At 34.8% G+C, this 12,021-nt stretch overlaps 2 protein-coding genes across 2 annotated transcripts; one reads left to right on the top strand and one right to left on the bottom strand.

Moving 5' to 3' along the window:
• Window positions 1-3: 3 nt before the first annotated feature.
• LOC6651200 (mediator of RNA polymerase II transcription subunit 21) lies at window positions 4-894 on the bottom strand. The gene is made up of 2 exons (XM_002073846.4): window positions 671-894; window positions 4-609 (listed from the first exon to the last, which is right to left on the bottom strand). Exons 1-2 carry the CDS (start codon window positions 710-712, stop codon window positions 229-231), a joined length of 423 nt encoding a protein of 140 aa, XP_002073882.1. The 5' UTR covers window positions 713-894; the 3' UTR covers window positions 4-228.
• Window positions 895-3,311: 2,417 nt separating this feature from the next.
• Window positions 3,312-10,993, top strand: LOC6651199. The gene is made up of 4 exons (XM_002073845.2): window positions 3,312-3,515; window positions 9,481-9,869; window positions 9,934-10,106; window positions 10,164-10,993. Exons 2-4 carry the CDS (start codon window positions 9,484-9,486, stop codon window positions 10,742-10,744), a joined length of 1,140 nt encoding a protein of 379 aa, XP_002073881.1. The 5' UTR covers window positions 3,312-3,515; window positions 9,481-9,483; the 3' UTR covers window positions 10,745-10,993.
• Window positions 10,994-12,021: the final 1,028 nt, after the last annotated feature.

The raw sequence follows: 12,021 nt of genomic DNA, 5'->3' as shown, positions 1-12,021 counted from the left end.
GCATTTACAAATTTAAACTAAAGTTTTATTGAAATTGCAAGCTAATCAATAAGTCTTACGGGGGACCAATAAGAAACTATATTAGGTATATTTCCACAATTTATCCATTATTGTTGCAGGTTAAAGGGGCAGCAACATTCACATTCACTTGTGTATAAATTATGAGACAATTAGCCTGACTTATTTATAATAACATTATACATTAATCGTTTATTTTTTCTTTGATTGCTAACTGGGTTTAACTGTGACTTGCATGTCCAATTGGGCTTGGGCAATGTCCTCCAGTGCGGATTGAATTTTCTCTAGGAGTAGCTCGCCCTTTTGCACCACTTGTTCTAGTTCCTCTGCCGTTTCCTGGTTTTCAACCTCCAGCCTCTTAAGGCTGGAGTTTTGCAGTTCAATGGAACTGTCTTCGTTTGGCAACGATTCAATCAATGTATCAATATCCTTGGCACAACGGGCGATAAGCTGTGCAAACAGTTGGGCATAGTCCTCTTGTGGCTGGTTTTGATTCGGCGTCTGAGAGCCGGTCCTGTCGAAATTGGCAAACTTGCTGGGATAAGAGGTTTGTTGGATGACACCTATGGCATTGCAAAAATGCTCGGCTTGCTGGAAAAGGGACATTATTAATTGTGGCACAACAATAACAAATTACCAATTTCAAATTTACTTGATTGACGGTGTCCTGCAATTGTGTCAGTCTGTCTGCCATTATTCCTCTCTTTGCTTTCGGACACTTTGACGGAAACAATAGCTGCTATAGTCCTGTATTAGACCGTTTCCCGATTTGCAACGACTTTGGTTTGGATTAAGCCTTATTTTTGCCAATTCGGAAAAGTTTTTCGCCAGTTTCAGAGATTGTTTTTGTTCTGATTCCAACCAGTGCTGCCAACATTTCGTTGCATCAAAACGCTAAATCAGCCTTTGAAAAAAGCTAGAAATAGCTAGAAATATTTCTTCGTAGCCAAAAAAAAAGAAAAATTTGTTTATTTTTGGTTTATTTCAATATTTTTGATGATTTCATCAATGACTTTATCTTCATCATCTTGGTTTATGTAGGTTTCATTGGTCCCTATCTTTTTCTAACATGATGCTGGTAATTTGTAATCGTTGCAGCATTTTTCTTGTAATTAACAATTTTGTAAAATATTAGCTTTACAAAAGCTTTTCCTTATATGTAAAATGACGTTCAAAATTGTATTAGCCGTACCGATTACTTTGCTTCGTTTTGACAATATTCATTTGACTAATGTCAGTATTTGCAATAACATTGGCTTCACAGAAAACGATAAGACTGAATACTCGTTTCGCTCATCGATGTTTTTTTGCCATTCAAATGAAAAAATACTATTCTTATGAAAATGTGGCATCATAGAGCATAAAAATACACGAAGTTACTAAATGTTTCAAAATATAAAGTAAAGCTAGTTTTTCTTGAAAAACAGCTATAATTTCCGCTAGCCGCTATTTCACAATTTATCCCGCATTTCGTTGTTGCAGCCCACTAGATCTAGTGGGAAAATAGCTAAATTGGCAGCACTGCTTCCAACGATTGTACAGTACTCGCGAACTTCGAACGTAAACACAACATTACTCACGAACTCGAACATGTTCGCGCGTTTACTCAAATGTTCGAGCGGTTTACTCACGCGTTTTAAATCGCGTGAGTAAACGCTAGCGTTTTTAGAAAAATAATTCCACAACACTAAGCCACTATTTCTGCAGGTTCTTTAGCAACACTGTTTCTGCCGTTATTTTACGAATAGGGTGACCAAAATCAGTTTCATAAAATACTGTTACAATTCAAAAAACTTCACTTAAAATAAGGTCAAGTCGTAAATCATTATTTTATAAAACAATGATTGAATTAGCCTACAAATACATTCTATAAGTGCATATCTAAGATATTTATCTAATTATTTGTTCCTTTTCCTTATTCACAAGTTTGTTAACTTTTCTTTTTTCTAAACGGAAAAATAACCTATATCTAAACCTAACCTCTCTATGTAAATTTAATTAGTTAATTATATATTATGATTAAATTCTTATTAATTCTGAATATATGTATTTAGCTATATATATTAAAATGAATCCTTTTATGATAAACGCAAATATGTGAACGTAGAATGAAAATAAAATGGTAAGAATCTTAGTAAGTATACGGATTTATTGTATATGACCCGATCGACAGCTGGCAGTAGGACAAACAGAGTTCAAATGGTCTTCCCAAAACACAAAACACGATTTATGTGAGAAAACAACAACTAAAGTAACTTTTTGCTCAGTAGCTTAGTTTGCCATTGGCACTTCATTACTCAATTTTGTAAAACTTAATGAAGTAAATTGATGATGCTCTCAGTAATATTTTTTCATTGCTGAGAAAATTTCATTCAAAAATTTTAATATTCAAAATTTGAAAACTAAAGGGGGCATAATTATATTTAGATAAACGCATTTTGACTTAGTATAAAGTTAATTATTGCTATACTTTTCTAAAATGATGTAAAAAAATATGTAAGACTGTTGTGTAACCAAATACTTACGAATATTCGTGAAATAATTTCTTGTAATTGTCAAACCAACTCAGCTGACTGAGTTTAATTCCTCTTCCTATACATGATTTGGTGATTTTTAGTATGCTTATCTATAATAGTTGTGCTTTAGACCAACTTACTCCTATATGTTTTAAATACACACAGAAAAAATGTTTTATCTTAAATGCATTCAAAGAAAATGAAGATGTCAATGATATACAAATATCAAGTATACGCAAGGGTGCTCAAAAAACTTTTTCACAAATAGTAAATTTTAAAAAATAGAAATTAAATAAACGGATGTTTGCCTAGCAAATATTTCTTTAACAAAATATGCTTTTCTCAAATTTAAGTGTATATTTTTAGAGTACTTTTCTTCATGTGCATTGTACGATCACCGATTTTCTCGTTGTCACGTATGTGTTGTGCATATATGTTTGGTTTGTAGTGCTACCAACGCCTTTTTGCGACATCCCATTGTGTCGTTTGTGTTCCGAACCATGACCAGACTCAATGTGTCCGTCTACTTGTCCAATCTGTCTGAAAACTCCCATGAAGTTCAAGCGAAGAAGTTGCCACAGTAGCCGCAGATACATACCCGTGGAATGGAGGTAAAACTCTGTTCATGTTGTTGCTCATCAGTTGCGTGCGAAATTTCTCCAAAACCAGTTTTGTACAGCTCAAAGAGCCAAAAAAAAAAGTCAATGGTAGAAATGAAAACCGTTGGCTGGTTTCCGATTTTACTTCAGTATACGCTTGCTATCGGGGGACAGCGCACGAAGTTTGTTTTGTGGTCAAGAAAGAGTGACATCGTCGTCATCCATCGTTGTGTTTAGTTTACTCCATAAACATTAAATGGAAGACGAGTGAAAGGCCTTCCTATCGGTGCCTACTAGTATTAGCGTGCGACCCACTTTCGATTTAAGAACTACCAACAAAGCTGCCAAAGTGAACTATACAAATTTATCCCCAAGTATATATGTAAATTAACGTCCACCCACAAATTATTATTATAAATATATTTTTCTTCTTTGTACATTTTGCCCCCTTAGACGCCTAAAGAACTTTCTATCAAAACAACAATTTGGTTACACAATTCAAAAACCAAGTGACTATTGTGTGTGTAAGAGTGTGTCTCTCTTTGGCCCTAAAGGTGCAAAATTTTGTGAGTAATCGAGTTAAGACATCTGCCACTCGATAATAAAAATACTTTCTCGAATCGTGCGAATTCTGAATATGGGTGAAAGTAAAACAAATACAGCGCTCTCTGCATGATGGCCAATACACAAAAGTTAATGAACTTAATTATGAAATATTTTAAATGCAACTCATTTAAAATCAAAAGAAGAGATAGTATATATAATCCTTTTAAAAAAAAAAGAAAGAAAGAAAGAAAAACACAAACGAAATTCAATTTTCACTTTTGCTTTCATACTATGCTGTATTGGTATGGCATATGTACATGTAATTTGAATAAAAATTCACTGCTTTTAATTCAGAACTACTTATACGACTAATGTATACCTGTTCCTACTTAAATATTTTAATTAGCATGTACCGCTTAAAGATTTCGTGTTAATTTTTCGTGAGCAGACAGTTAGCAAAACAAAATGATTAGGGCAAAAAAAAGTTAAGTCGTTTTAAATGCCATATCTCAGAATGTTTTGCTTTGACTTATTTGAAATTTTTAAGCAATATTCTTAAAATGTTACAAAATCTGTCGTTAGGCCTTGAAAGAAGATTTTAGGGAAATTTGTCGTTTATAATTGAAGAGTGTTCCTAAATTTAAAAATGGTTTTAGTTATATATAAATGGCATTAAAGAGGACTGCATTCTTCGTAAGCCTTAACACAAGTTCTTACCTACAATCTAGAGATGACAAGATTACTTTTATAGGCTCAAACCCAAAACACACATCTGTCAGTTACACACATTTTTGTATTTTTCACCTAGAAGTAACGGGTTTTAAAGATGTCTCTTTGTTTGTCTCAACCCAGTTTCAAGTTTTTTTGTTTGTAATTGTGAAGGAGTTTACATCCAGAAAAAAGAAGACACGGGGCCAAACAAGGATTCCTTCACCATCTATTCCTCTTTCTTCCTCATCTATTCCCACTCCTTCCTTATCTATTCCTTCTTCTACTCTATCAAAAAACTAACAACTTCCTTCTCTGTCGGCTATCAGAATGTCAGAGGCCTTAATACTAAACTTACTAAACTCTTTGTAGATAGTCTGTCTTTTGATTTTGACCTAATTGTCTTTACTGAGACTTGGTTAAAACCTGACGTTTTTGACGCCACAGTTCTACCCTCTAATTTCAATATTTTTAGACGTGATCGTACTGATCGTAGGGGTGGTGGAGTTCTTATTGCTGTAGATTCCGCCCTATCATCGGGTCTGATAACAATACCTGACTCAAGTACTATCGAATTTATATGCGTTAAGGTATCTTTTAGTCGTTTTTCCATTTTTGTTACCTGTTCTTACATTCCACCCCAATCGGAATGGCCAACCTATTTACTACACTTAGATTCTATTAAATTTATAGTTGAACTACTTTCTGACAGAGACTTATTAATTGTCCTAGGGGACTTTAACCTGCCCACTATGACTTGGTCAACAGTTAATGGTAGCAAAACGTTGCTGCCCTCTGGGTGTCATGATTTTATTGATGGTCTGCTTGAGCTTTCGTTGGCCCAGCTGAATTCGATTTCTAATACGTCTGGCAGATTTCTGGATCTGATTTTTACTTCTGATCCTAGCTTTTGTGAAGTATCTAGAACTAGTCCAATGGTGTTACCAGAGGATAGTTATCATCCAACTTTAGAGTTATCTATTGAGTTTCCCAGCCGCGAGCCCATCTCCGAGTGTGATCCTACGGTAAGCACCCGATGTTTTCGGAAGACTGACTTTGTCGCACTAAACAATGCCTTTCTTAATACCGATTGGACTAATTTATACACTTGTACGGATATGAATTCCGCCATTTCTTTATTTTATACCACTGTTGACTCGATCTTTAATGACTGTGTACCCCTAGTGTCTCCTGTGGTGACGCAAAAATCACCATGGTTTACGCGGGGGCTGTCAAAACTGAAGAATCTTAAGTCTAGGTATTACAAAAAATATAAAGTCACGGGTCTATCATCGGATCTGTCTCGTTATTTGGTTGCTAAATCGAATTTTATTGTTTCTAATTCTAAATGCTATAATAATTACTTACAACGTTGCAAGTTGCAATTCTCCGAAAATCCTAAAGAGTTCTATAGTTTCGTTAACTCAAAGCGAAATTCTGTCTCCCTTCCATCGTTTGCAGTTTTTAATAATGATTCGGCCTCTTCTGATCAATCTATTTCTAATTTATTTGCTAACTTCTTCTCGACTACGTACATATCTACTAAGTACAACTCTAGCCAGATATATCCATATCCTATAACGAAATCCAACTGTATTCTTAATCCTATTATAACGCAAAGTTCGGTAGCTAAGGAACTAATGACGATTAAGCCGGTATACTCACCGGGCCCAGACGGTATTCCCGCTTGTGTCCTGAGGTTCTGTGCGGAGTCATTGTGCTCGCCTTTACTTAAGCTTTTTGAGTTGTCCGTTACACTGTCCGAGTTTCCAACTATATGGAAGGATTCGTTCATTTTACCTCTTCACAAATGTGGCAATAAATCCGACGTCACTAATTACAGAGGAATTTCTAAATTGTCAGCGATACCTAAACTGTTTGAGAAAATTATGACGTCTCAAATACAGCATTTCTGTAAATCTATTTTTTCGCCATACCAGCATGGGTTTGTCAAGAATAGGTCTACCACAACTAACCTTTTACAGTTTACATCTTTTGTAATCCAAGGTTTTAAGAAACAAAAGCAAACTGATGTTATATATACGGATTTCAGTAAGGCTTTCGATTCGGTAAACCATGCCTTACTATTACATAAGCTGAATTTAGTTGGCTTTCCGGATGCTCTGCTTGCTTGGATTTTACAATATCTAAGCAATAGGAGGCAGAGGGTTCTTTTTAGGTCCTCTCTTTCTAAGATCATTTGTGTTGAATCGGGAGTCCCACAGGGCAGTCACCTTGGCCCATTATTATTTACCATTTTTATTAATGATCTCCCCACCGTTCTTTTAAATTCCAGAGTTCTTATGTATGCCGATGATGTAAAAATCGCTAATCGCATCGTAGACTCTCTCTCATGTCATACCTTGCAAGCTGACCTGAATGCTTTTCAGGGGTGGTGTAGGACTAACTTGTTATCTCTAAACTGTTCTAAGTGCAAAGTTATGTCTTTTTATAGAGGTTCTCCCCAATTAACGAGTTACTTTTTAAATAATTTCCCGTTAGAAAAAATTAATAATACTTCCTTGGTTGTAAAAGATTTGGGGATCTTAATCGACCACAAACTTAGTTTTAATCAGCATATATCGACTACTGTTAGTAGGGCTAAGAGTGTTCTTGGCTTTATGAAGCGCTGGTCGAAGGAGTTCAAGGATCCATATATTACCAAAATACTTTTTACTTCTTTAGTCCGCCCCATATTAGAATATGGATCTTGTGTTTGGTCTCCTCAATATGAGTTTTATCAAAACAAATTAGAATCTGTACAAAAACAGTTTTTACTCTTTGCCCTTCGTGATTTGCGCTGGGATCCAACTGTACAACTTCCATCTTATTCTAGTCGACTTCAGTTAATTAACCTTCCTTCTTTAACTAATCGTAGAACAATGCTTGGTGTAACTTTTCTTTACAAACTTTTGAATGGTGAGATTGACTCTTCCGAGCTGTTGAGCCAAATTAACATTTCTGTTCCATCTAGAAGGACCCGCAATTTCACACCGCTTATACTTCCCACTTGCACAACTAACTATTCTCTGCATGAACCTTTTCGTATACTATGTAGTGACTACAACAGACTTTGGCACGTTATCGGTTCCGAAACATCGCTTCCGGGTATTAAAACTGCGATCTTGTCATTCCTCGCTCGTAATTAGTTGTAATCATCTTTATTTATACCTATCCTGTTTTCTTTTTATATGTAACCTATTATCTCATTACATTTAATATTTTCTATTTCTTTAGTTTAATTTATGTTTATATATGTAATACGCCTATGCCCTTAGGTCGGAGTGGGTAGAGGTTGTAACATTAACTTTACTTAGGGTCATTCGTAACAGGCCCGGGCCTGGTGTCATATGGGCCACTTGTTCGTACTGAGCGTTGTACGACTACGTCTATATAAATTTGGCTAGATGGTCTGATCACACGAAATGTCTGTTTGTATCGGTTTATGTACATATATAAGTATGTAGGTCGGTGTGTGCAAAAAAAAAAAAACAAAATTTCTTAATGCGAGAATTCCGGTTTCCAGTTTTTCTGCTTAATGTTGACCAAAAACAGGATCCCAACATTGAAAACAAAAAACAAGATATTTGGGGTGTATTTTTGCTCTCTGAAAAGTGAAGGGGCAGTTGTCGATGGCACTTCCGACTGATTCGCAATTGGAGCTAAATAATTTATGTATATGCCCATTTTCTGCCCTTTTTTTTGCGGTTCGTTGTGGTTTTACATTTCACACACACACACACACACACAAAGAAGTTCCAGAAGTATACAAATTTTAGCATTTCCTTATGTTTAAACCAAAAATAAATTGAAATGAAATAAATGTGAAAATTTTATTGATCAGTGAAACGTGCTGGGTTCATATAAGTTTCTTTGTTAGGGGCTGCCATGTTGCTCGGTCAAATTGTTTAACCGACATGGTCATGGCTGAAATGATTTAGCTGTGGATCGCTGATCATTAGATATGTACATATATATGTATATGCATGATCGATGATCGATCTTTTATGATTTCTGCATGATTTTAAAGCTTCAACTAATTCTTCGCTATGATTAAGTCCACAGTTAAAATTGATAAATACACAAAGTCAATGTTAGTTTTCAAGTTGATGTATTTAATATTGCGGTATGCAATATAATTATGTCTTTTTTATTATATTAACAGTGACTTTCACTATAATTACTCGATAATAATGAACAAACAAACACACACATACACATATATACATAAAAATAAATGCATTTGAGTATAAACATATATATGTAAACATTAGCAGATCTTTTGTTTTGTCTTCATGAACACAAATGGTAATTAATCATAAAATTTGATATATATTTTGCATACTAAATAATTGCATAATCAAATTGTTTTATATGCTTAGTAGCATTTGGGCAATTGAATGCGCAATATGGTATGTATATCATAACTAAAATGGCCATCGATTTCCTATTCAGGAAAAAAGCAAACACAAAACCGCCCATCAAACCAATGAAGTAGTAGATAATCCTAATTAAAATTCTATAGAGCTCTTCAACGGTCAAATGTTTGTGCCAAAACTTGAGGGTTTTAAAAGTACTTCAGATACCTATATATATTATTGTTATATAGTTACTATTTATATACTCTGTATTCGTAAATTTAAAATAGAGTATTTTAGAGTTAACAAAACAGTTAAAGGAATTTATAGATTTAGAACGTTATTAAAGGGATTGATGCGTTTATTTAGCTATAAACATTATCTATATTTGATCAAAATTAAATTGAAAAATGGCTTGGGGTACCAAAAGATTTAGTAAGATGACTCTGTGAATAGAATTCAAGGGGGTTTTTCCTGCACATTTGATCTAGATTCCTAATTTTAATTAGATTATAATAAATAATACTTAAGTCTCTTTGAGGATGGTGTCAGTTTTTCATTTTTTTAAAGATTGTCTACAGACAAGTTTTGGTGATATATAGTTTTGAATTCAAAAAATGTAAAGGATTAAGTCCTGGTTAGTCTTAAGTTCTTGGCAGTTTAGAAACTACAAAATCTTTATAAAATTTAACATCTGCACTCAAATATTGATGAGGTTTTTCTATGAAATCGCAGGTAATGAACTTGCCAGAGACTCATCAAAATGTTGGCAATGAGGGGCTAAGACTGAAAACATTTGTTATCCTGCTGAGCTTGATTGCGTTCTCGGCGCACTCATGTGAGGCCCACGGCAGGCTCATTGAACCGCCCAGCAGGGCGTCTGCTTGGCGTTATGGATTTCAAACGCCACCAGACTATAACGATCATGAGCTTTATTGCGGTGGCTTCACCCGACAATGGAAACGAAATGGCGGAAAGTGTGGCGAGTGCGGAGATCCATGGGATATGCCCCAGCCACGACCCCATGAGAATGGCGGTCAGTGGGGACAGGGTGTGATTGTACGCAGCTATCTGCCAGGATCGGAGTTTACGATTCGTGTGGAGCTAACTGCCAGTCATATGGGGTAAGCAATCAATTAAGAATTAATGGCTTGAAATTTAGTTCAAATATTCTTTTTCCTTTCATAGATATTTTGAATTTCGTTTGTGCCCCAAGCCAAATGCCAAGCAGTCATGTTTGGATGAAAATGTCCTGCATATCCTTGGAGGTTCACCCGCTCAGCCTACGCCGACAGATCTAGACACTCGTTTTTATCCACGAAATGGCAGTCGCATCTATGATATCAAAGCTCGCTTGCCAAGTAAATATGATGACTTTATAATTAGTGATATATTCTTAAGACTTTATTTATTTTCAGAAATGACCTGTGACCAATGTGTGCTTCAATGGCGCTATGTGGCCGGCAATAATTGGGGAATGTGCGACGATGGTAATGGTGCTGTTGGCTGTGGTCCACAGGAGGAGTTCCGCTCCTGTTCCGATATTGCCTTAACAACCGATGCTCGTATTCCTATGCGTCCAGTTCGACCAACATATTTCTCGACAGCACGACCATCTGTAAAGACATCCACAACCGAGGAGAACTCTGAGGAGATTTCCTCCAACGATATGAACTATTCTCTTGTTATAGTACTGATAGTTGTGTTGTTGATACTGCTGTTCGGCTTGACGGGTTGGTATCTCTATAAATACCAGAACTCGAAACTCAAGAAATGGCAGAATGTGCTTGGCAAAAAGTTTTGCCAGAAAAAGAAAATCGATTCGCCGTTTGTGGGTTCAACCCAGGGGACAATTCCCAGTCTATTTATCTCGGCAAATGGTTTGCAAAAAGCTCAGACTAATGGTGGTCCAATAACAGCACCTCCTGTCCCACCTCCACGAACCAAACGTAACTCAAAAGTAAAGGAATTGTCAGCCGACGAATCAAGTGTGGCCTAAGATACATATATCAGTTAGTTAGTTACCTCAGAGAAGAAATAACACTTTAGTACTGCCTTTAAATACCAATTTTAGCATATAATGTAATTCTAAAGCACCCAACCTGTGGCGGATCTAGGCATAACGATTTTTGTTCTATTTCTCATCCTTAGATGATCCCAAGACTATAACTATCTCTTAAAATAATTTTTAAACGAGTGCTACATGCTTAGTTTCCTTCAAGACTTTATAAACAGACTAAAGATCTATATATATACATATAGATTAAATCCTTCTCTAACGAGTATTCCCATGCATTTCTTTAAATATAAGTACTCCAAACTGCCGCATTGTTTTCTTTTAGTATCGTTAGATTATAAGCAGTAAACATTTAAACTAAAACAACTTAACCATAATGTATACCTCTCTGTACGTGACTGAGTCCTTAAAGCTTATGCAAGGTCTCTCCTTTGCAATCTCCGTGGCACCCATAACGAACAGCATAAAATAAAATCATGCTCATATACACGTGTTCATTACCATGCAAACATACATCGGTTCATATACATATACATACATATCTATATATAAATTAATTGTAAGCTTTTGTGATACAAATACATAAACAATTTTCAATGTTCAATAAAGGTTTCGTTATTCATTTCTACATATGTATTTATGTATGTATATTACTGAAATTGAATTTATTTGGGTAAGTACTAAAAGTGAAATGCTGCAGCCTTTGATCCTTTGGCAACATCAAAGAGTTGTAAGTTTAATAATTGGATATTAATTTGATATCTAACAGTATTTACAATCGAAATGAAGTTTAGCATTTTCTTTAAAAGATTTAATTTTGAAACTGTTTACCAATCATTCAAAATAAAACCAACTTTGTAGCAAGTTGAAAGGGAATGAATAAATTCCAAAGAAGAATCTTTACAATTTTGGATAAGTCCAAATTAAAACTTTAACTAAAGTCTCTTCTAATATCGGTTGTAATGTATAAACCGAGAATATATTCAAGTTTTAAACTTCAACCTTTATTATTGTTTTATTTTTTTAATCATTGCTTATTTAATATTTATAAAAAACACACACTAATAATTTTTACATGTCTGAGTTGGATTAGATTTTAAAAATTTGTTTGGTTGTTGAATTTTGATTTATAAATAACTTATTTTACATTCAGGCGCAAGGAAATGGTTAAAACGCATGTTAAACAAAAAAAAAATGTAAGTACCAACTTTAAGTCTTATTGTTAGTTAGGCAAATAGCTAAAAAAATAAATATTGTTA

This window comes from Drosophila willistoni, chromosome 3R (genome assembly GCF_018902025.1).
Source record: "Drosophila willistoni isolate 14030-0811.24 chromosome 3R, UCI_dwil_1.1, whole genome shotgun sequence".
Lineage (NCBI taxonomy): Eukaryota > Metazoa > Arthropoda > Insecta > Diptera > Drosophilidae > Drosophila > Drosophila willistoni.
This window is presented reverse-complemented; position numbering and strand designations above follow the sequence as displayed.